General features: G+C 49.2%; 4 protein-coding genes and 1 long non-coding RNA gene across 5 annotated transcripts; 3 read left to right on the top strand and 2 right to left on the bottom strand.

Moving 5' to 3' along the window:
- Positions 1–758: 758 nt before the first annotated feature.
- On the top strand, positions 759–2381 carry LOC101767878 (protein trichome birefringence-like 19). Its single transcript, XM_004969281.2, has 2 exons — positions 759–1320; positions 1415–2381. Exons 1-2 carry the CDS (start codon positions 880–882, stop codon positions 2168–2170), a joined length of 1197 nt encoding a protein of 398 aa, XP_004969338.1. The 5' UTR covers positions 759–879; the 3' UTR covers positions 2171–2381.
- A 188-nt stretch (positions 2382–2569) lies between these two features.
- Positions 2570–4268, top strand: LOC111257278. The gene is made up of 2 exons (XR_002677703.1): positions 2570–2883; positions 3389–4268. It is a non-coding gene; the product is annotated as an uncharacterized LOC111257278 (long non-coding RNA).
- Positions 4269–10304: 6036 nt separating this feature from the next.
- LOC101767478 (protein trichome birefringence-like 19) lies at positions 10305–12091 on the top strand. The gene is made up of 2 exons (XM_004969280.4): positions 10305–11043; positions 11176–12091. Exons 1-2 carry the CDS (start codon positions 10594–10596, stop codon positions 11941–11943), a joined length of 1218 nt encoding a protein of 405 aa, XP_004969337.1. The 5' UTR covers positions 10305–10593; the 3' UTR covers positions 11944–12091.
- A 1660-nt stretch (positions 12092–13751) lies between these two features.
- Positions 13752–14754, bottom strand: LOC101767073. Its single transcript, XM_004969279.4, has one exon. It carries the CDS (start codon positions 14341–14343, stop codon positions 13933–13935), a length of 411 nt encoding a protein of 136 aa, XP_004969336.1. The 5' UTR covers positions 14344–14754; the 3' UTR covers positions 13752–13932.
- Positions 14755–14963: 209 nt separating this feature from the next.
- LOC101766659 (ketol-acid reductoisomerase, chloroplastic) lies at positions 14964–18941 on the bottom strand. The gene is made up of 10 exons (XM_004969278.3): positions 18599–18941; positions 18407–18499; positions 17651–17716; positions 17265–17405; positions 16602–16829; positions 16345–16462; positions 16139–16278; positions 15889–16056; positions 15610–15765; positions 14964–15517 (listed from the first exon to the last, which is right to left on the bottom strand). Exons 1-10 carry the CDS (start codon positions 18866–18868, stop codon positions 15152–15154), a joined length of 1746 nt encoding a protein of 581 aa, XP_004969335.1. The 5' UTR covers positions 18869–18941; the 3' UTR covers positions 14964–15151.
- Positions 18942–24544: the final 5603 nt, after the last annotated feature.

The following is a 24544-nucleotide window of genomic DNA, read 5'->3' as shown; positions in this document are numbered from 1 at the left end:
TTCTAACAGCTCGCGCAGTGAAGAATATAGTACGAGACAAGGCAGGCGATGTCTACTGGTTCTTCCCTGTTGTGTTTCGATAATGCTACTATTGAAATGAAGAAAGAAAAAATTGCATCGCCCAACTCGATCAGTCAGATTCCTCGAGGGGATAAAACTAGCGTTCCTCAACGTGAGTCTCGATCGACTCATCATCTCTCCCCGCCGCAAACGCCGCGGCCTCCCCCGATGCCAAGTTCAACTCCTCGGAAAGATTAAACAAGCTTTTAAAACCTTATTGGCCTCAAATCAAACGTTGATCCCTCCTTGTAAATTTGTAATTTTCTTGCAACCTCGCAAGCGTTTCGTGTGATGTGCGCTTAGATCGATTGACGATTGGCGCAGACGATCGACGTGCAGGGCAAGGCGTTTTAGGATTTTATTCTCTTTCCCGAAAGTTCTGAATCCTGACACCACGATTAAATCTGATTCAATGTTTTATGATTCGGAATAGTGCGAAATTGCGAGTAACGACATCGTTGAACAGTAGTAATCCAGAGATCAAGGGTTATAGAATAGGGCAATTTGGGCATTAATAGCACTGACACCAGAAGAAAATAAAGATGATGTGATATCGAGTAACGAGTCATGATGTTGAGCAGCAGCAAATATATAATTGTTTGCAGGCATGCGACCGATCGATCTCCTCCATTTGCAAAGCACTCCGAATTCTTTGTGACCTCAGCTCCGATCCGGCGTTGAACGTTGAAAGATTTTGGGCCGCCTCTCTGATTCATTATTAAGCAAAGGCCAAATGCCACTCCGATCCCGACGCTCGCTCACACTCTCCAGTGCACTGCGGTCTGGTGTGTAGTGAGTGAGCACTGAGCAGACCTAGCCATGGTTCTGTGCTTCAAGCTCCTCTTCGGCCCCACGGCCGCCATCTTCCTCTCGGCCGTCGTCATCCTCTCCTGCTTCACCAACGTGCCGTACCTGCAGCTGAGCTACACCGACGACGACGACCTCCGCCACTCGTCCTACCTCGCGGCGCCGGCTCCGCCGCCCAAGTGCGACATCTTCCGGGGCGAGTGGGTGCCGGACCCGGACGCGCCGCACTACACCAACGAGACGTGCGCCTTCATCCAGGAGCACCAGAACTGCATGTTCTACGGCCGCCCGGACCTCGACTTCCTCAGGTGGCGATGGAAGCCGCACGGCTGCGACCTCCCGCGCTTCGACCCGCACAGGTTCCTCGCCGTCGTCGGGAACAAGACGATCGCGTTCGTCGGCGACTCGCTGGCCAGGAACCACATGCAGTCCCTCCTCTGCCTCCTGTCCAAGGTGAGTTATTAGCAGCTAATTACAACTTTAGTTAGTTGATTCTTGAGCATGGGCAAGGTTGGAAGCTGGCTCATGCCATGGATTTTATTTGCAGGTGGTGTCGCCCAAGGACGTGTCGGTGACGGACAAGACGGACCCGAACAAGATCCTGCACTACGAGGGCTACAACTTCACCATCTACCTCTTCTGGTCGCCGTTCCTGGTGCGATCGGAGGAGGTCGGCGGCGACCGCCCCGGCGTGTTCAGGCTGTACCTGGACGAGCCCGACGACAGGTGGCTGTCCGCCTCCTCCCGGTTCGACTACGTGCTCCTCTCGGGGGCCAACTGGTTCACGCGCGAGTCCTACTTCTACGAGCGCGGGCAGCTCGTCGGCGGCATGTACGTCCCGCTCAACTTCACCAGCAGCCTCACCAACCAGTACTCCCACCGGATGGCGTTCCGGACGGCGCTCCGGGCGCTCGCCGTCGCCCGGTTCCGGGGCAAGGTGATCCTGCGGACGCTCTCGCCCATGTCGCACTTCGAGGGCGGCGCGTACAACGCCGGCGGGGACTGCCGGCGCACGCGGCCGAACAGGGACAACGAGACGGCGCCCATGGGGGGCGTGGAGCTGGAGTTCTACACGTCGCAGCTGGAGGAGTTCAGGGAGGCGGCGGAGGCCAGGGTACTGGACGTGGCGCTCATGGACCCCACGGCGGCGATGCTGATGCGGCCCGACGGGCACCCCAGCCGGTACGGGCACTGGCCGGACGAGAAGCGGACGCTGTACAACGACTGCATCCACTGGTGCCTGCCAGGGCCCATCGACGCCTGGAACGACATGCTTCTCCACATGCTGTCAGATTCTAATTAACACGCACAATTTTAAGGTGGTTTTGCTTGCGTCCATTAATTTGGTTTAGTTTAGTTTTGCCTTGATGTATACATACAGTGTCCTCTTATCTCTGCATGATATGATGCTGGACTGAGCACATGTTTACCCCCTTAGATTTTTTTTTTGTACTCTTTTGTATGGGCGTTGGTCAAAGTTGCTCCAATTGTAATTTGGAGCATCAAACACCGTAATTATATCGGATTGTATGTAAAAGGATACATACAATAATTTTCTTACCGCAGTTGTTTAGGCCATTTGTTGTTGATGCTTTCCGACGTCACTCTGCGATCACACCGTCCACCTTTTTTTCTCGGCCCGCTGGACCAGAAAATAGTGGGCTCGTATTGGGCCTCTGGACAGTGGGGGGGTTTCCTTCTTCTTCGTCCCTCGCCGTGGGGTTTCTGGTCGGCGGCAGCCGGCCGTCTCGCATAGGGTTCCGGGCTCCCGGCAGCCGGCGTCCTGCCATCGGCGGCTCCACAGCCGCCGGTGTCCTCGCCTACGGCTACTCCGGCCCCCAACAGCAACGCCATCCCCGTCCCTCCATCCAGGTACCTCTGAACCGCCGCCGTCCGCGGCAAGGGAAGCAGAAGCCCCTGCAGCCGTGTTGCCGCCGTTGTCCTTGCCTAGGCAGCACCTCATCGTTGACTCCCTGGACGCCGGTGACGTCATCTACGGAGCTCGTGCTGTGCCCTGTGTGTGCTACTCATGATCATCCTAAATTCCTGATCCTGTTCTTGGATTTCCTGTTTTTCTTGGAATCTCTGGTTGATTGGTATCGGGAACTTCCAAACCAGAGGATACATTTGACGGCTAATCGCTTGAGAATTGACAATGTGCCTAAATTACTCGATTCCATCTCAGATGGTTAGGTCGGCCACATTTATGTGGGTGATTGTTTGAGGTGGTATGCGAGAAGTGGAATTCGAATTTTCATAATATATAATTGGCAAGTATTCTTCTAATTTGGCCTTGTGCAATCGAAGCAAGGCCGTTTCTAGCCCTTGAGCTGTGAAGCTACAAAAGCTCTGTCCATCATCTTAACAGATGAGGCTGTATTCTGGCCTTTCATTTCAAAAATTAGACCTGCAGCAATTTGTCTGAATTCAGATTTCCTGAGATAAGTATATAGTATCTATTGCTTGCTAGAAAGTTTGTTGGTGCGATAATAAATTTTGAGAAACATGTTACCTCTTGCAGGGAAAATCTGACAAGAAAACATTTCACTAGCCAAGAAGCACGCACAGCCGTACTTCATCCATGGCAACCCCCCTGTTGAGGTTGTCGGTTGGACAAGTGTTGCGTTCTGCATCTGCTATTGTCTCCAGGCCATTAAGTGGTTCCCACATCCTCAGGATCGATGGCTGCTCACACTTGAAAGAGGCGATCCGCCATGGTGAAGGCACTGAATCGTGCGACTTCAATGTTGGTGACCACACCTGGCGTCTCCTGTGTTATCCTAATGGAAGCAACTCCAAGTGCAGGCGCCACTTCGCTGTCTACCTCAAGCTTGTCAGTGATACTGAGGATGAACCTGTCCGAGCATAATCCCAGTTCAGTCTACTCGATCAGCTCGGTAAGCCAGTGTTACTGCGTGACGTTGGGATGCACAAGTTTACACATGGAGATTCCTGGGGCTTCCATGATTTCATCTGTAGGAAACAATTGGAGAAATCGGAGTACCTTAAGGATGACCGCTTTGCCATCCTGTGCAATGTTTCTATCATAACTGTGAGAAAATGCAGTGACAATTGGGCCTTCATTTCTCAAGATCTTAAATCTGATGAGCCACCGGTGTTGAGTTAGGACTGTATCTTCTTATTCTGTTGGGTCTTAGTCTTACCATCTCGCAAAATTAAGCTAGAAGGCCTCTATCTTTTATATCAATTTAATCCTCAGCTTCTTTTGATATGGTGTGCAGCCAGGAGTTCTATATGCTGGTCTGCTTGTGGGGTTTTGTCAATATTCTACCCCTAGCTGTCTTCAGTTTCCTTTTGAAATCCTTAGGTCGTGTAACTCCATTGCTTTCTACTACTTAATAGTAGAGCTCCTGCTTAAATAATGAAAACATTGTTTCCTAGTGGCTCACTCCAAATTGTTGTGAAATCGATGCGCGCAGTGGAGGGTGTTATATGTCTCTATGGAGTATGGATGCAGCGGTGAGGACATAGTTTATAAGTTTTTCACGCGTGCCCTCTCTTTTGTGTAGCATTGTGACAGCCTTGGCAACTGTATTAATGCTGTGGATGGTTGGATCCCTTCTTCCTGCTTAGCAAAATAATGAAATTGTTTGATTATGGCTATAGATTGATTGAAGAACTGTTATTCCATCCATATTGGTGCTAGTTTTAAATTGGGTAAGTACCATCTGGATTATCCGTTTTACATTGCTATGCTTTTGTATAGGTCGTTTTATTAGTTAGGATAGATCTGAATCCTCTGCATCTTGCTTCCAGTTTCGTATCAAAGTTCTGTTTCTCCCCTGTTGTTTCTTCATTGTTACTGCAATGTTTTTTTGGCTGTTTTGGTGCTTACATGTTATGCAGACACAATGCACTAGTTGTGCTTATTGCTATACATGATTTTGCCTCGTATGGTCCTTATTTACATCAACTGTTGTTTCATCCTGGCTGATGCTGTTAGCTGTTCCAAATTGTTTTCCTGCAGTGAACAGTATCCTGTCTACCATCCGCTAAATGTTTTGCTCCGATAAACAGAAATTTTGCTTGGAAGTTAGTTTCATGATTTGGCCTGCTCCGTTGCTCCGGTTATTATGTTGCTTATCTTTGTTTTTCTCCATTACCCGTACCTGCAGTGCCACATATCAACATATGTTATGTGCGCTGCTTAATGCAATTTAAGCATTTGGTCGACGCTGTAGTGAGTTCATTTCAGTTTCAGCTGCACAATTCTCTGTAATAGCATCTTTCAAACGTTTTTAAACCTCCAGATCCAGCTAAACCTTGTACAGGGATCTCTGGTGCATAGCGAAGCTGATCGCAGCCCATATGATTATGTGGGCCGCATTGGTTACGCCAAGTTGGGCGGTATAGGGTCCGTGGGCTGTTGGTGGGCTGTTCCGAGTCTCTTGATAGTTTTGTTCCGTTCACAAGTTCATTCAATCATAATCTCTACGCATGATGATGGTAGGAGACGTCAATGGCTGTTCCAAGCGTTATTAGCAAGTATTGTATTGTCCCTTCCGATTTCAACGAGGGGACAGTCAGAGGCTTGAGGATAAACCCTGCATGGTCTGAAACACTGCAAACAATACAATGACTCCAGTAAGATTCCAGATGAAACCAACAGCTGGCTGCCACCGCCAGGGATCGTGTCCCTCTCGTGGAGCTCAAGTCGCACGCCACGACTTCTCAGGACAGCGGGCAGGTAGGTAGGACGAACCTTTGCTTCCGTTGCCTGCCGTTCGGAACCAGGCAGTGTCTAGGTTTGATCGTCATCTCCAGTCTCGCCGCACCACGCTCGACCGCTATCATAGAAACCACGTTGGACAAATGATTGGATTGCGCTCGAAAACCGGCCCCATACGTCCCAATAATCGCAAACGCAAAATCTGCGTTATCCATCGGCTGCGGGGTGCGGCAACTAACTAAAATCCGGAAAAGCAGCCGGATGTGTGCCTTGACCAACGGAGGCAGCAGCGTCGTCGTCACAGGCCAGCTGAGCTCCATTACACCGCGATCGCGTGCCCATGTTCAACACGCCACGGGAGGATCACCTGCACGCAGACGCAGTACATCCCAGTTGACTTTTTAACGCGCCAACGACCACTGCACTTCGTGCGCTCCACCACGCCGGCCGGCGGCCGCGGACGCCAAGGCCAATCGTCTTGTTCACGGCCGGGCAGCCGCATGCAGTGGTGGTGCCTGTTCATTCTCTGCCGCATGCAGCCGCCGGGGCAGTCACTTTTTCAGGCTTTTTGTTTCACCGCTCGGTTTTACCACCTCCGTTTCCACCGCCGATGCGACAGGAACAATCACGGTCTCGTCTCGTGCAGTCGTGCTGGTCCAGCCGTCCAGGGCTTTTTTGTTTGCTACCGGTAAGTACTTCCCGACTCTACCAGACTACCCCAGATCCTGCGACTACGAGCCAATTACCCCAAGCGTGGCAGTGTCAGCGCCAGGCGGCCAGGCTCATCCTCCAAATCTACCCGGCCCAGCATAGCCGCATAGGGTGTCGGTGCGCCACACTGTGCTAGGCGACACCACGTACGATCTCTTTTGGACGCACATCTCAGGCGGGTTGTCTGGATATATTTTTCTATATTTACCAAACAGTAAGAGATAATCATGGTTAATCGATGCTTGCCGTTTCTTGGATCGGAAGCTGGCCCGGGCGATCATGCTGCTGGGCCATGGCTGCTCTCGGAACAGGGGGGCACGGCCGCGCAAGTGGGTGGATCAGTGGATCAGGGTGAAGCTCAGCTCAGCTCAGCTCAGTGCTCACACTTGACGAGTACGGACGACAGCATCAAAGCTAACAATTTTAATCACTTGATTAGTTTACCTTTTACCCGTGCTTTAGGAGTGGGCAGATCTTGGGAGCCTCCTTCCACGTGCAGGAACAGTTATCCCCGGGCGCGGCCCCCATGTGGTGACCAATGACAGTAGCAGCTCGGAAATTTACGCCGCTGCCGGCCGGGGCAGCTAGCTGCAACCGCCCCAACCATCGAAATTCAAACATCCAGGGATGGCCCGGAGCATCATCTTTTTTCTCCCTTTGTTTCGCTTTCCCCTTTTTTATTCTTTGAATGGCCCTATTGAGCTGAAGTGCTGAACTCCACTAGTACTGCACCAAGTGACCAATGCCTTTCCACTTTGTGGAAGAAGCATACTACTAAGCACTTACTGTAACACGCGCGTGTCTCGTGGCCCCTCAATTTTATCTTCCCTTCAAATCTACCGGAACATTTTACTTCAATTCAATGGAATCTCGTCTCACCATTGCGTCCCACTTGACTTGACCCAACCGTTCGTGAGCATAAACCCACGCCAGCTTCGTACTGTACTGATGCACGATCGTCGGTGCTCTGGGGTTTAAAGGCTTTATATCCCGATCTAGATCCTGCTTAGGATTAACAAAAACAAAAAGAAGAAAGAGCAGCAGGATTATCCCATCTCTCGTAGAGTGAAAACTCGGCATGCACAGGTTGGATCATCGATTATTTTAATTTTTAGCTCCTGCTCATGTGCATTGTTTAGCTTTGCAACCATGCACGCATGTCGCACCTGCCGAATCCCGGCCCCCATGTGCCATGTACAAACATCCCCACGAGAGCCATTGATGGTGTCGATCACGCATAGAACTGCGGACTCGCTAGGCCGTGCCCCTGTACAGCAACTCCGCAGCAGCCAGCAGCCCAGTGGAGATCAAACGTGCCTCTCGGTCACTCCCTGGCGGAAATGGTAATTTGTTCCTTGAGCTTTCTACCCCGCTCACCACCTTCCTGCTTGCTGCTGCTACCACTAATTATTGGGCCGGCCGAAATGGGGAGCACTCGATGGAACCGGCTTCGGATGCAGCGGATCTCCCTTGCCCAACCCGCGACTCGATCGATCCCAGCTTTTCTGCCATGTGCCGCCCTGTCGACGAACACCAACTTACCTGCTCCCCCCTGCCGCCTTGTCGCGTTACCATCACCGCCGTCGACATCGCCGTGGAGCCCTCGGTGGAAACATTATCAGGCGTAAACACCGCTGGATCCAATGGTACGACGCGAGCGTTGCGCGCGCGGGCCGTGTGGTGCGTGTTCATCTTCATCTTCATCATGGTCGCACGCGGCCATGTGCCGCCCTGCAGCGGCAGCTCCTGCCCTCGCCGTCCCTACGGAGCGTGCATGCAAGAAACGAGTCGCTGACCCGGCCGGCCCTGTCAGAGCACCTTAGTAGAGTTGTAATATTTGAATACCTAAAACTAAAACTGATTTTAGGTATAGGAGAGAGAAAGATTGGCAAATTTGACTCTTCTCCGGCAGCGTACCTAAAACCAATGACCTATATTTCTCTTAAGGACTAATTTGTGAGTAAAACTTTATTTATAGGGTCAATCTACAAAATTCACTCATCTTCTCCGCTCCTTCCCCTCACCCTACGCCGCCCTCCACTCCCACCCTCACCGCCCTGCTCCCTCCCCCGCCACCCTCTGGTCGCCCGGCAACGCTCACTTGTCTAGATGACGGGTAAGCGCCGCCGCGCGGGCTCCGACCCGACCTTAGCGAGCTCCGCCGCTCCCCTTGCCGAATTTCTTCCCAAGCTCTAGCAACCGCCCTCTCCACCACTCGTCGATTCAGCCACGAAGGGAGCTTGAGTGAGTGGCGGCTCGTCGATTTGGTTGCCCAAGGAGCTCGAGGGGGCCGTTGCTCGTCGATTTGGCCTCCTCGCCGCTTCTCCCCCTCCTTCCCGAGGCTCGAGCACGTGCGGCAAACTCCGGCAGCCTTGCTACGGGGTGGCCGGGCAAGCATCGCCGCGCGGGGAGCTTTGTCGGTATAGCCACAGGACGGATGACGAGCGTCGCCGCGCGAGCGAGCTTCGCTGGTCTAGCCACAAGACGAGCAGCGCTTGCCACCATGGGAGCGACCTCCGCCAGCCCAGCGATGGGGCGGGCAAGCGAGCACCGGCACACAAATGCGGATGGCGGCGACGAGGTCCGACGACCGTCAATCCAAGAGGCAGAGGGGTGGGGATGGTGGCGACGAGATCCGACGACCGAGGGAGGCGCGGTTGGGGGAGAGTGCTGCGGCGGGACAGGCACGGAAATGTCCGTGCGTGGGTAGTTGGCCTCTCCCGCGTGGAGAATATAGGAGAGAGAAATTTAGATCGTAGTCTAAAAAATTTAGGTACAGCAAACCATGTAGGTCTGCTGCTCAAGCAACTTTTTGCTGATTTTTTTGAAACAATTTTTTTACTATTTTTTAGGTATTGTGTCCAGTTTAGATAATATACGGGAGTTGCTCTTACGTTACCAAATCTACGAATCCACCCTGCTCTTTCACGGGGGCGGGGGATAATTTCTTCCTTGGGCGGTTTCACGCGCCCGGACGACGGACGCCGGCCCGTGGTCCCGGCCCGTGGGCAGGTCCCGGGCGACAGCTGTTCCGGCTACCCACGCCACGTAGCCTTGTCTCGTTGCATAGTTCCGCCAAACAATCTCGGCGAGGCGTCGTGAGCACGGCGCAGGAGGAGCCATTTCCCTTTCTCCGACGGATGTGTGTTTGTCTTTGTGTTTTTACCTTTAGCCTAGGGCATGTGATACTTGCTCCTCTCGTCCCGCGTCACTCTTTCCGGTGTGGAGTGGTTGCTCCCATCTCACACGGTTTTTGCCGTTGCACAAACTTGCACATCAGCTTGATCAGCACATGCACGGTTGCTCATCTGGTTCCGCCCATTCCAAGCAACAACACAGCTCGCGGAGCTGATCGCTTGCTCCATGCCTCGCCTCCACATGGCGACGTCCGCTACCGCGCCGAACTAAACAGCCGGCCGGCTTGCAACGGAACGGATGGCGACGCGCGTCCCCGTGATGGCAGCTCGGAGCTAATCGCGTGTCACGGCGCCGATTACCACTCTTTCTGTTGTGGTCGGTAGCCCAGGCCGCGGCCGACCGGAAGCATCTCCCTCAAACTCCACCCGGACAAACATGCTACTACATGCCTCTCAAACCGCGCGCGCGCGCATGGCGCCCACTCCCGTAGTCCCGTAAACACAAAAACTAACCGCTGTTTTTCATCGGTGGGCGTGCGCATCATCGACCACTGTTCTTCTCCCTTTGTTTATCGACCTCAAAACGTTGGGTTCCCATTCGTCGATTCCTCTGCGGTTGTACAACCAAAAACGCTTATAAAACGAAGCCGCGTATAACACAATCGTTTTCAGATCTGCAGGCCCCGGTGCCGTGTTGGTGCAGGGGCACGACCCGATCACTCTCGTCGAAAGACAGCTCGATTACATTACAGCTCGGCAAGTGGCGGGAGATGGACCCACTCTAACAGAGGTCATGCGGGGGGTGCTTATGCTTAGCCTAGGCAGGCGATAAATATTTGACAGGGACAGACATGTTCGCTTGCGAGCCAGCCCCACTTGGCAGTATTATTGAAACCGGCCGCGCACCTACTCGCTTTCGCGTGCCCACCGCCGTATTCAAGAGGAGCAAAAGGGGCCTCGGCCTCGGCGTGGATGGATAGCGCGTTCAGATAGCAAAGGGAGCGGCGCCGGGGGCCGTCGTCCTCTTCTTGCTTGCCGGCGTGCCGATGCTCGTCCTGCTCCCTGCAGGATTGCTAACGGAGAGCGGGCGCATGAGAGATTGCTAGCAGGTAGTAGCTAGAAGATATATTGGAGGGGATCGATTGAGTTGGAGGGCTCAGCTCTGGCGGATAGATTGGGACTGTTAGGATGAAGCTCCACTGGATGCTGCGGTTCCTGTTCGGGCCGGTGCCGGTCTACTTCTCGGCGCTGGCCATCCTCATCGTGCTCACCAACGCGCAGTACTTCGGGCTGGTGGGCGTCGGCGTGGCGCCGCGCGCCGCCAAGCTCGCCTCCACCACCCCCGTGGTGAGCGTCATGAAGTACTGCGACATCTTCCGCGGGGAGTGGGTGCCGGACACGGAGGCGCCCTACTACAACCACAAGACGTGCCACATGATCCAGGAGCACCAGAACTGCCTCAAGTACGGGCGCCCCGACCTCGGGTTCCTCAAGTGGCGGTGGCGGCCCTCCGGCTGCGAGCTCCCGCGCTTCGACCCGCTCCAGTTCCTGCAGTTCGCCCGCGGCAAGTCGCTCGCCTTCGTCGGGGACTCGCTCGCCAGGAACCACATGCAGTCGCTGCTCTGCCTCCTCTCCCAGGTGCGTCTTGTATCGTATTGTGGACTTGTGGTGGTTTTCCCGATTTCAATTTCCTCTCATCCTCTTTGGGATTAGATAGAATTCGCAACAGCAGCGACTGAATTCGCTAAAGAACCACCTGTATATCCGCAGGTGGCGTATCCCAAGGACGTGTCGGCGAACCCGACGGACCAGAACAAGGTGTACCACTACCGGGCGTACAACTTCACCATCAGCATGTTCTGGTCGCCGTTCCTGGTGCGCACGCGGGCGCCGGACAACGACGGGCCGGCGCACATGGGGCACTGGAGCCTCTACCTCGACGAGCCCGACGAGAGCTGGGTGTCCCAGATCTCCCGCTTCGACTACGTGCTGGTGTCGGCGGCCAACTGGTTCTCCCGCCCCTCCCTCTTCTACGAGAAGCGGCGGCTGATCGGGTGCAGCTTCTGCAGCCGGCAGTACGGCGTCCCAGACCTGACGCTCTACTACTCGCAGCGCCGCGCGTGGCGCGTGGCGCTGCGCGCCATCAACGACCTGGAGCACCTCCGCGGGCGCGTCATCGTGCGGATGCTCTCCCCGATGTCGCACTTCGAGAACGGGACGTGGGACCAGGGCGGCGACTGCCGGCGCACGCAGCCGCTGCGGGCGAACGAAACGGCCATGGAGGGGCGGGACCTGCACTTCTACACCGCGCAGATGGAGGAGTTCCGCGCGGCGGAGAAGGCCGCCCGGGAGAAGGGGCGGCGGCTGATGCTCATGGACGCGACGGCGGCCATGTTGATGCGGCCCGACGGCCACCCCAGCCGGTACGGGCACTGGCCCAACGAGAAGGTGCAGCTCTACAACGACTGCATCCACTGGTGCCTGCCCGGGCCCATCGACATCTGGAACGACATGCTCTTCCAGATGCTCCTCGCCTAGCTAGCGCAGGCAGCATAGCAAGATGGACATCTCAAAATCGCCGGTAACCGTGCACAGATTCGTTTTGTTTTGCTCTGTTTTTGTTTAAAAAAAGGGGAAAATTTTGACAAGCAAAGGATTTTCGTTCCTCCCGGAAGCCGAGATCGCACCTCTCTGTCTGTCTTCCTGTGTTGTCGGTCGGCGTGATTTTTTTTTCCCCTCTCCTCTTCGTCGGTCGGCGCCGTGAAAAGGAACAATCGAGAAAGAGAAGGCCGCAGCAGCAGACCAGAAGTGGGAGTGCTGGTGCGCGCCTCTGATTCTGTACATGGCTGGCGCACGCAAGCGGTCGAAAAGGCACACGGCCATATTCGAATCCAATTGAAACCAAAGCTACTCCCGCCCGCCTTTAAAAACATCACGTCCGGGTGCCGGATCGGGTTCCTGCCACCGTCGCAGTTCCAGATCTGGGGCGCGTACGAGACCAGGGAGTAAAAGCGCCGCGCGGCGTAACCCTTCCTCCATCGCGTCGCGGCGGTGCGGTGGTGATGGTGTACGGCGTCCGCATCTGGGACCGGGAGTAGGGAGCGGTGGATCGCAGCACTGATGGCTCCTGGACCGCACGACGGCACGACGCGAAAGAGGACCCCAGCCTAGCGCGACGCCCGCAAGGGTGGCTGGTGGCTAGCGAGCGGAGCGACGACCACCGCACGCCCCACGCTGCTGGCTGGAGACAGTGAATGGGGTGCGCGTGAGCCGTGTGACTCCTGACTGCTCCTGAGTCCTGAGCGAGGATGTGCGGGGGTGGGTTGGTTGGCGTGCCGTGCGCGTGTGCATGCCAGTGATGGGTGACGCCCGCACGCCGCACTGAGGCACAGCCCACAGCCCAGTGCTGGCCGCTGCTGTCCGGCGGCGTTCTAGAAGCAGGCCTGGCAGGATCGCTTCTCAGTTCTCACGGCGGGGGACGCACGACCGGCTCCGATCGTCTGTCTACTCTCGGCGGCTGACGTGCCACCTACAAAATCAAATCAAGCGGAGGCTAGCCCGTACTCCTGAGTCCTGCCGCTCCATTCCTTTCAGAGTGGCAGCTCCGGATCTCTCGATTTCAAAACATACACACGCCGACAGGCGTGGGGTCCTCGCTACATGTAAGATCATTGCCCACAATGGGCGGCGATGGATCGGGGCCCACTGGCTGCCAAAGTCGGATGGACCATTTTGGTTCTGGGGTGCACGACAGAAACGGAGGGAGAAGCCAGCGTAAAAGAGTGCAGGATGGGCAACCTGAAGATTTTACTCCTGCAGGAGTACGTACTGCTCGTGGCATAATTGGATGAATGGATGGATCGATGACTTCGAGAGCAAGAGTGTCGTGGACTCATGGCGGTAGACGCTAGTGGTGCTGGTGGCAGGAGACGATTGCGGGGGCTAGCTCCGTCATTTCGGGGCAGGCAGCCGGATGGAGCTAGTGGGAGGAGCAGGGACCGCCCCGTGTAGTGCTCGCGTCCGCTCGATGTGCGGTTTTGCCGCGCACCGACGCTTTTGGCCGGCACTTTACTGGCGCCGGGCGCCGAGTCTAATCACTACACGCGGCTCGGTTAATGATGATGATCATCTGCCGGGCCACGACGACGGTTTGCAGGAGCACGCAAAGTCAGTTCTTGGATGGAACTGTTTGCGCCTCCGATCCCATACCTCGTTGCATATAAATAGCCCACATAGGCCCAACTTATCTTAATGGGCCTAGGATGATCCATTCCCCGACCGACGAAGAAGCGGCTGCGAGAAACATCAGATGATCAGATGCAGAGTGTTCACGATGACACACCATCTCAATTCTCAAACAAGTTCGTATAGCAAATCCAAATCCATCCTCGCAGGACATTCATGAAACAGTACAAATACGTCTTTCTTTGTGGCGCTATCTCCGGCCGTCCGGCGCGCTCTTAATTATGCGGCAAATCAATGCAAGCTGCAGGGCACGTAACGTCGTGCTCGTGCGCGCGCGGCGGCTTACTGCCCCGCGGCGAACGCCTCGACGGGGAAGGTCTTGGTGACGCCGGCGAGGCTCTTGAAGTGGATCTTTCCCGTGGGCGGGTCGTCGACGATGATCTCGTTGACGGGCGGCCACAGCATGAGCTCCTTGGCCTTGACGCCCTTGAGCTTCTTGATCCTCTTGGCCTGGACGTACCCGGTGACCTCCACGTCGTAGCTCACCTGCTTGCTCACCAGCTTGAACTGGTGCTCCACCTTCTTGCGCTGGTTGATCCACATGTACCCCGTGGCGCGCACGAACCCGACCTCGATCACGTCCGCCAGCGGCAGCAGGCCCAGCGGCAGCCCGAACTCCTCCAGCAGCGACACCGCCATCTTCAGGCCCTCCTCGTGCCCCTTCTTCACCACGGCGCCCTCCCTGTCCGCCATCAGTTGTTGATCGGCTCGGTAGCTCAGTTACCTGCTGAGATGATGGATTGGATCGCTTGGCGCGGTGTGATTTGCGAGTGCTTGTTGGGAGCTTATATAAGCAGGCGAATCAGGAAACGCCAAACGAATTTTTTTTTCTTTTGAAGGATGCAGGCCTCGAATTGATCGTTGGGTTTTTAGGAGCTTAGCATGCGGATTCTCGACGACGGGATGACCGAGCGATGCTACATGTCGGTAGCGTGGCGCAGGATTTGCATAGCCTAGTCCGGAAGGCCGGCAATGTCGCCAGTACAATGCTTTGTCCATGTCGCTCCCAAGAAAAGCTTGCAGTGATCGTTGACAAATAGTTCAGGCTTCCCTTCCGTCACAACTGGAAGCGATGAAAGAATGTCACAAAATTATCACCGATATTGTTATAGAAAAGTACCTTAGACCACATGTACCCTTGCTTCATCAGAATTCAAATAGCACAGCTCAACTTAGAAACCAAAGTCAGAAATGGTTGTCAGGAATTGCCTGGACTGGGTTCGTGATGATATTCAGAAGCTGACAGATCACGAGCTTTCAGCCATCAGCTCTACTACAGCATCGACATTGAAACGGGCATAGCAAAACACACATTTAGATCAAACCACTTATTTTTATTCTTGCCAAATATAAGTTCAGTGCCATCACACACCAGTCCTACACTCAAGAGTTCACTGTTCTTCTCAAACAGCAGCGATACATGGCCTAAGAGTTCAAACGCCCACACTTAGTACTTCTTAAAACCTAACCGCTGTTAATGCACTGCAGATCGATATGAGCTTTAGGAAGACTGTCGCAGCTCTGGGCGCACAAAGTCTGCATCAGCAGTGACTGAGATGTCAACGGTGGGCCTCAGCTGAGCACATACTTCAATGGCACCATGGACGGGATCAGACATGAAGTTGCTAATGAGGTCTTGGTTGATTGGTGCCTTCTTATCAATAGTAACAAAAGCTTGTTGAGTCAGGATGTAGTCAAAACGGGGCGCCCACTTCCTTGATCCCAGGCGAGCAGTAGTGGAGCAGTTATCAACCATGAAGGCCACCCCGCGAGCATGCATGAATGGGTTCAATGAGTCTACAGACTCAATCAGGCTCTCATTGATGATCTCAGAGTAACTGTGGCCTTTCTTTCTAAGCACCTCAATCTGCAAGCGCACAAATAGAAGAAATTGTAACATTTCACTAACAAATAAAAAAAATCAATTCTTATTTTCCATTTTTGGGTACAGGATCCAACCTGAGCCATCATTAATGCAACATACACTCCAGCAGTGAAGGGATGCAACGGTCCAAGATCACCTTGTGGCCTGGTTGAACGCACCCTTTCACCCACCTTCCACATACGTGTTTGATCAATTTTGCCCATGGGGAAAGCAGGAAGCCCTTCCTTTTCCTATTAACAGGAATAAAATAAGATGAGTCAGATATTTTATTGTTTCATTGGTAGAAATATTTTTTTTGAAAACTCCATGAAAGAAATATGATTTAGCATTTTTAAGTGGGTAGGAAAGCATACATAAAATCTCCTCCCAGCCAACACTACGCTTCTAATCTCACTTCCAGAAGAAACATCTTCATAGCACTCGTACAAAATGTCCATGCATGGGTAATATGCCGCACTATACGCCTCAAGGAACTGCTTCTTTCCCTCTTCGGTCAAAGAGTTGTACACTTCAAGCATCCCCTGATAACATGGGAAGATATGCAATGTGTAAAGCAGAAAAGATGAAAAGAGACATTAGAAAGACAAGAAAAGCTCTAGGTACCTTCTTCGAAATAGTTTTAGAGATGATTCCAGTGATACTCTCCACAGTGTTCTTATATGCTGAATCCTCATCCATTCCTTGTTCTGTGTATCGCCTGAAAAGAGCCTCCACCATGCCATGAACAGCACCGAGCAAAATACCTGCATAATAAAAATTAGCCACGCACTCTACAAAACTTTATTAAGGCAAACAGGAAAGTAGATCACCTCGCTCTCCAAAAATATCGCTCCGGTACTCCTGCTCTAGAGTAGTAGCAAATGTGAAAGGAGAACCTAGAGCAACTGACCACCCCAAAGCTACATCCGTAGCCCTTCCATCAACATCCTAAGTACAAAGTACACAAGGATGTCAAGAGAAATTCAAAAATACATACTTGAAAAAAAATGAAAAAAAAAACATGTGCCTTGATGAAAGTAAAAAAGTTAAATAGTAAACTGTTTAGGCAATACCATGTGTAGCATACCTGGTGAACAGCAAAGCTAGCATTGATACCAGCACCATTTATCTCTTTGCCCTGAACATAAAGCCTTCTAACTGATGGGCCCATTCCCTTGGGGCAGACAGCAATCACACTGATGTTTTTAGGGAAATCAAGGCCCAGGGATTGCAAATGTCCAAGGAGAAATCCGTGAGACAAACCAAGAATACTGTTGGGTTTCATGTGTGAGAAAATTTTCCCATAGTTATCAGCCTGTAACAGAGCATTGAAACACCATGAATCAAATTTCACAGCAAAACTGCATATGAAAATGAAAAAGGACGCACAAATTTGCTGGAACAAGAACAAAAGAAACAAGTATAAAATATATGCATAAACTAACAAAAACAATCACTTTTGAAGAAACAAAAAAGGCACTGTTAAGACAAAATGACTGTGAACCATAAAATTAGCTGGAGAATGTCACGTTGAATATGGCTTGTCATATAGGAATTTATGCCACTGCACAACTCTTTCAAACACACTAACAATCTCAAACAGATAAGAGTATGAATAACTAGAACTGGTCTCATTTCAAAGTAATATAAGTTAAATAATAATAGTTTAAATCAATACAAGGTACAACACTACGCCAGTGAATGATCATAGAAAGTACGTATATAAGCATATGAATCACCAGAAGCAAACCTGAGCAGAATCTGATATCAGAAGCAGCACAAGATCACTGCCTGATACAGTCTCCCATATATCACCCAGTGTCCCACTCTCTTCAGTGAATCCAGCTGCACGGGCTTCTTCGAAAGATTTGGAACCTTTCCGGAGACCAATCTGAAATCAAAACAGAATCAGAGAGGTAAGTAGTGCTTAGTACTTAAGTACTTTTGATAAACCCATAATCCCAAGGGAACAGACCAGCAGATATTTTAGCCACCATGACAGTTGAGTCAAGAAGAAATGAAAGAACATTTGATGGACCATTCAAGCAATGATTTAGAGCTAAGGTCCGTGAGAACATTTAACCTTATCTATCAGGGCTAAGATATGCTGTACTGGCAGAATGCACAAGGCCTAACCTTAACAACAATGTCTGACTTTGCCTCAACAAGTGAGTCTCTCAAGTTCTGAGCTTGTGCTGGACCCTGCAAAATATACATCAGCTATGTTATTGCCTGCACATTGTTTTATTGATGGAAAAGATCATGTACAAAGGTCAGTAGGAAAAATCTTGATGGGGAAATCTACTTATAAACAGGAAATATCAAGCAAATAGAGATTGTGCATTAACATCTACGCAAAGTGGCAAAGTGGATAATTCTATTGATGCTCCTGTCTTCTTTCTGTAACAGAGGCATTCGCTGCATCCCACTCCAACAAACATAGCAACATCAATATTTCTTCATACTAAACCAAACTATATCTAATATTGAGTAGCACTAACACTATAACAGTATCCCTGCAACACTGGAGCCCAAAAGCAGGGGCCAAGTCAGATCATGTGTGCTGTGGTGATGTGTCAGCCTGACATTAGTAATTGGAAGCAAGTAATACTAGGCTACTATTTGCCCAAAGTGAAAAACACCATCAAGCAAATTGGCCCTACCATTTTTCATCTGCTGACCAAGGAGCGCTCGGCCAAAAATATTAACAGACTTAATCTAAATATGCCATCAGGCAGCAGGGATGTTGTCTCCAAGGATACACAATCACTTGGGCACTTATAACGAATTCTATCTATATTCAAGCAGAATATCCCAATACAGACAACAGAAATAAACGAAGGTGGCAACGAGGTTCATTCCGTCAGAGAACAGAGTTTGCAGAATTTTAACCTGCGAGCCCCAGCCGATCACACCGATCTGTTTGATCCCCTTGAACGCCGTTGGCAGCAGCGGGAACAGATCCCTCCCACCTCTCACAATATACTGCAACATAAAGCCCCCAAAATCAGCACCAGGTGCGGGTTCGCACGAACCAATCACAGAAGGACTACGGAAGACAACAGCACGGGGCACAAATCAGACCTCCTCATGGCCCGCAAGGGACACCTTCTCCTTCTTGAAGACGGAGGTCTCGAAGTCGAGCGAGGGCATGGCGGTGCCGACGACCGACGGCGACGAAACCTTCGCGGTCATGGCGCGGCGGCGGCCCGCGGAGGCGGCGAGGGGGCATGGGGCCTGCGCGGTGGGGAAGGAGACGGAGGCAGCGGCGGCGCCTGGGGCTCCGGAGGCGGCGGGGTTTAGGGTTTTGCGGGTGATGGCGAGGTAGGTGGTGGAGGAGGTGGCCGCCGCCATTTTGGGACTTGGGAGGGAGGGACTAGGGTGAAGCGTGACTGCGTGAGGGTGGCTGGAAAGAGGGGATTCTTGGAGATGCGTCTGTGGGCTTTTTATGTGTGGGTCTGTAGGGCTGAAAGGTGGCGACAGTAGGAAAGTCGCATCGCTATTGCTATGGCTACCGACAAGTCAGCATGATGGTTGTTTTAGCGATCTAAAAAAAATTCCATTTTGGGGAGTAAAATCCATTTGTTCCCGTCAAACATTCCATTGATTATTGTAATGGAGATTTCTTCCTAGAAATATTACTATGTAAGTGTTGTGCTCTAAAATTATTTATTCTAGTCGGGCAGCTACCCCGGCATGTTTTAAAAATTCAGTGAGAAATCAATATTATATGCATTGTTCTGCAAAGAGTAAAGATCCCGGCATATCTTGTAACTTTTCGTTGAAGCCGTATGTAAACTGTGTGTGTGTTGGCGAAAGTTTTAATGCTAGTATTGTATTCATATGCAATATCTATGATTAAATGTATAAAACTGTTTCTATATGTCTTTTTTTTACCAAAGTCAGCAGGGGAAGCTTCTACCTATTTTTTGTGTAATTTTTTATTCCAGACCTATTTAATTAGCTTTCACAGTAAGTCGAATCCAAACTTGCTGAGTGCTACTCAGGTGCTCCAACCACTAGGGTAGATGCTCTTTTGCTGTTCTATATGCCCTTGGCGGCACAACACAAATGTGGATAAAAAATTATATGATCACACCCTCCTATGTAGAAATGGTATGATTGGCAGAACCTTCCTCTCATTAAAATGAAACAATAATGTATGAAGAAAAAAACCTAAGCTAGAGTCGATGATTATATTTATTTATTTTATTTCCAACAACATCGATTGGAGTATTTGACTGTACACTTACTGGAATCATCAGCGTCAGTATGCATGGACTACCTGTGCTCGTAGATATAAAGACAAAACCCTTTATTCCGGGATCATCCGGCGACCATTTGCGCGGGCCACGTCCGATTGCGGCGATCCAGCCGTCTAGAAGCAGCAGGCAGGTATGATGTGAATTTTTGCAAAAAAAAATCATTCAAGTTTTCGTTAATCGACTTCAGGTCCAATAAGGTTCTTCGTAAACACCTCTAATCTCCGAGATATTTCAATAGGAAGAGGAGAAAATTTCAAAATCACATTGATTTCGCCCGTCCATCGATTTTGCGAAAACCCCCCTACCTCCTTCGAGCCGCACCACGTGCCTGTCCCCACCTCGCTGCCTCCTCCCATTCCTCTCCTCTTCTTCTCCTACTCCTCCCTGCCACTGTCTCTTGGCGCTGGACGAGGACCCGATGCAGTGGCAGCTATCATTGCAAAGTTAAGCAGTAGACAATTGAGAGAGGGAGTACTGTGCGTCACTATGAGCACAGTATTCGGTACTGTTAACCTATTTTACCGTTACCATTCGATCCTATGCTCTCATCTGATCCGTTCATAGACAGATCGTGGGAACAGATACCGCTTAAGTTGCAATAGCATTTACAATTGCATTTAATCTGAGTCTCTCGACGCCGCACCGCCCGCTATCTTTCGGAAAAAAATTATTCAACTCACCTTCCACTATTTGAGATCCCGCTATCTTTCGAAAAAAATTATTCAACTCACCTTCCACTATTTGAGATTGGTGCAAAACTGCAAACTCCAACCAACGGATGAGATCGGAGCTGAGGGGAAGAGCACCGTGAGCACGCATGGCTTTGGTGGTGGACCTGGTCACGTGTGCGGTTTGCTGGGTGAGAGGGAGAGAATCCATTTGGATTTAAAATTTTGATCTCCTTTTCTCTTTAACTGTAAATGTATTTTGGATTCCGTTTAACTACAGTGTTCCTGAGAATTAATGTAACTCAATAAGATTCAATATGACTATATTTTGCTGTATTTAAAAATCAACACTTTAAATGAACCATCTCGACATTTTTTAACGTAAAAAAGTTGGTGTGTGTCAAAAAATATTTAGCAAAAAAATTGTTGGAGAATGCCAAAAAAATTTGGTGCGTTTAAATAAAATTTTAGTAAATGTAAAAAAAAGTTTAGAAAATGTAGGTACATATAAAAAATGTTGATCACATCAAAAAATGTTGGTGACAATTAAGACAGACTTTTTTAAAAAAAATATCGATGAATGTCAACCAATGTTGATGGATATCTAAAAATATTAAAGAAAAAATATTGTATATGGGCTTAATATGAGATTTAAGGATATGTTGCTTATTTGCCTTCCAAATTGCATTTAGGAGCCCCGCTAGACCTGGTCCATGGAAAGCGGCAGCCAAAACGCAAAAAGGCTACCTGCATGGTACAAGTGGAAAATGCAAAACAACTTACATGTGACCACATGACTTATCTCAACCATTAATTTCTCTCCATCTAACTATCGATCTACTACCTACCATATATACTTCTTATATACTCATGATCCATCTCACAATTAATTCAAAAATAAATGACTTGAATAGCTCATGTGGTCAATGTATATATAAAAAATCCATGTTATGGTACAAGTAACTTCTTATATTCAAAAAAAGTAATAAATGCCATTTTATATGAGAGATTGTTGGCTGCTAGTTGGTGGTTTAGTTAGTTTCCTTAACTTGCAGCTGGCCGCCTCGCCCCTTCTTTTGATCAATTGATTGGTGCAAGAGTTTTTCGTATTTCGATCATTTGAGGACCCGAAATTAATTAAGAATGATGTAACCGGCCGGCTCAATCTGTTTAGTGTTATATTGTTTCTCTATATGCACGTGTCCAAGGCGTTCCTTTAATTTATTCCAGGTGCGTGCATGGGATACTACTATCGAAAGTCTGAAACGTTAATGCATTTCAAAAACAAAGCACACGACCACAACTGCTGCTGCTGCGGAGGCAAAAAACCAAAAACAATCATTTCCATGCGCATGTACTGCTGCTTTTCAGCTCATCAATTGCGCATTCATCAACTACTATGCATAGCAAAAACTATACATCTAGAAAAGCCAAAACGACGTACAATTTCAATTTGGAACGGAGGGAGTAATTACTAAACATGCTTTTGCTTGCATATATCTGATGTAAAAAAAATGGATGTTGTAAAAGTTCAGAGTGTGACTGGTGATGATGAAACTTAATCAGAATAATTTGTATTTTGAAACTTGGGGGACTTAGTATGCACATCAAAATGCGGGCATTTGCTGTACTCTGAAAAGATCCTTTTTTCATACTTTCTGCAGAGACACAAGTGTTTCCCCTCATCAGATACTCGGTCGAGGGACTCCATGGAACAGAAAAGTCGTGTCAATGAGAGGAAGACATTTATCAATGACTATCAACAAAGATTGACAAGATTTCAGATGGCTTTGATGAACACTCGCGCTTACTGAAGCAGCTCGAAGTTCAGATTAAAGAAAATAATAAGCAAGCAAGCACCTGTTCTGTTGGCATTTATATGCAAACTTTTTCCCCTGGTTGCCCTAACTACCATTCATTTGATCTACAGGCATCGTGTAGCGATAGACCTGACACCATGGGTTGTCTCGATACCTGCCTCGTTCCTTCTGTTTGCCCTTTATAATTATGTACAGAGCTGAGTGATTCAGAGGAGGGGGAAATGTGAGGTGCAAAACTCTGTTTTGGTGTTAACATGTATGAACTCTATTTATTTTGGAAGAATAATATACATCTTCAAAGTGATCACCTGCAGGAATTTTTGCCCATTTTCAGCGCTGCTTAGTAACTACCGTTACAAATCGCCTGCAGAGCTGTTATTACTCCTCTATGCTCAAGGCTTCTTGACGCATGGTGGCAACTTGGGGAGCACTGAATCTCTTTTTTTCATTGTATATCAGGTGGTTTTCCCCAACATAAGCGAGGGCCCAGGAGAACAATAGAAAAGAGATTTGTTATCAGTATGACAGTATCATATTTCAAGAGTTGAGCATTGAAGAACATCTAGACATTGCTCTGAGCAATTTGATCACCCATCCCTGACCCTATGCATGGTGTGTTCGAGAAAAAAATCCCTTTACATGGTGCACTATGCATAGCAGACCATATAACCGATATATTAATTTACTATGACTCAATTATCAATCAAGCTGTTAGAATTTAGAAGTGGACGATAGTTAAACTAGAATAAAAATGGTATTTGTCTAAAACGGTACTCATTGATTGAATTCACTCAAAAATCAATTAAAAAACTTCACAATCTAAATGCTGGTGAAATCAAGCAGCGCGGCAACGCCGCGCCGGAGATTCTAGTCAGTAACCCAATACTTACCAATATGACCAGAAATCAACATGCTAATATCATCTTTCAATGTGCTAGATTATAACAGAAATGGAAGGAGGATTAGCACGATGACAGATTGCAGAACCTAACCAGCGGATGCAAATCGGTGTTCTTCCATCGTAGTGTGAATGAAGCCAGCATGCCTCTTTAACCTGACACAAAAATATTTTAGGATAAGTGCAAGTGTGCAACAGATACACCAATCATGTTTGCACATAACATAGTTCACAGTTCTGCACTTGGAAATTTACACATCTATTCAAATAAAGGTTCAGGGCGCTGTAAAAATCTGGTACGTGCTTCTGAAAAATTGTGTCCCATGCCAACTTCCAGTTATAAGCTATAACTGCTAACCAGCATGAGGAGAGGGGATGAAAGAAAAATGAGAACCGGTAAGGAATATTAGCTAAAAAAACATACAAACTGAAAAGAGAATTTATTCCAGATCGAATACAGAGGTTGTCAAAGCTCTTTGAGAGGAAGTTTCTTAAACAAAGCAGTTGTAGTTCTGATTCCAGCAAGAATTAGGTGATAATAATATGGAGAATGAAGACTAATTGCGTCTCTCTCAACACACACATGGATAACTTGTTTTTCTAGAATTTAAATATATATACTGGCATATCGAGCATAGATAACTAAATTTACCGCGTGGAATAATCATGTGCTGGATATAACATTAGAAGGTTAATTGAGTGGTAGGTTTCTAATAAAATCTGAGAACATATAGTATGACATTAAGAAAAATAGTCCCAAATGCTTAATATTTAATGTGGTGTACGGAGGAATAAAACAAAAGAGTGTTTGTGCGCATCGAGTCATGTGCTCCTTAAGCATCCTAATACGAATCATTGTCTAAAGAATTGGGAATATGAGAAGTTCAAAAGGAACATTGAGTAATGAGGAAGCACCGAGGACAGAAATTACCACATACATACAACACAATCCAAAACAGTCCATAAAGTTCTAATTTAGGCTTACTATAACCACATGCGCACAGTGCACCCACTAAAGCATTTAAGTTAGCCAGGCCTCTGCTTCACGTACCAGAGATTGCATAATAAATTTCTTACATTGAGATTTGCTTCAGCAATCTGTTCAATCTGGGTTGCTTTCTCCTTTGCAGCTGCAGCCAGTTCCTTAAAATGTTGGAAGTGGAATCAACTAGCTACGCAAATTTGCACATGGTAACCTCCAGCAATATACCCCATCAGCTAAGGGGGTGTTTGGGAGGCTTGTGCTAAATTTTAGCACATGTCACATCGGATGTTTGGACACTAATTAGGAGTATTAAACATAGTCTAATTACAAAACTAATTGCACAACCCCTAGGCTAAATCGCGAGACGAATCTATTAAGTCTAATTAGTCCATGA

The sequence above is a fragment of the Setaria italica genome, chromosome V (assembly GCF_000263155.2).
Source record: "Setaria italica strain Yugu1 chromosome V, Setaria_italica_v2.0, whole genome shotgun sequence".
In the NCBI taxonomy this organism is placed as follows: Eukaryota; Viridiplantae; Streptophyta; class Magnoliopsida; order Poales; family Poaceae; genus Setaria; species Setaria italica.
This window is presented reverse-complemented; position numbering and strand designations above follow the sequence as displayed.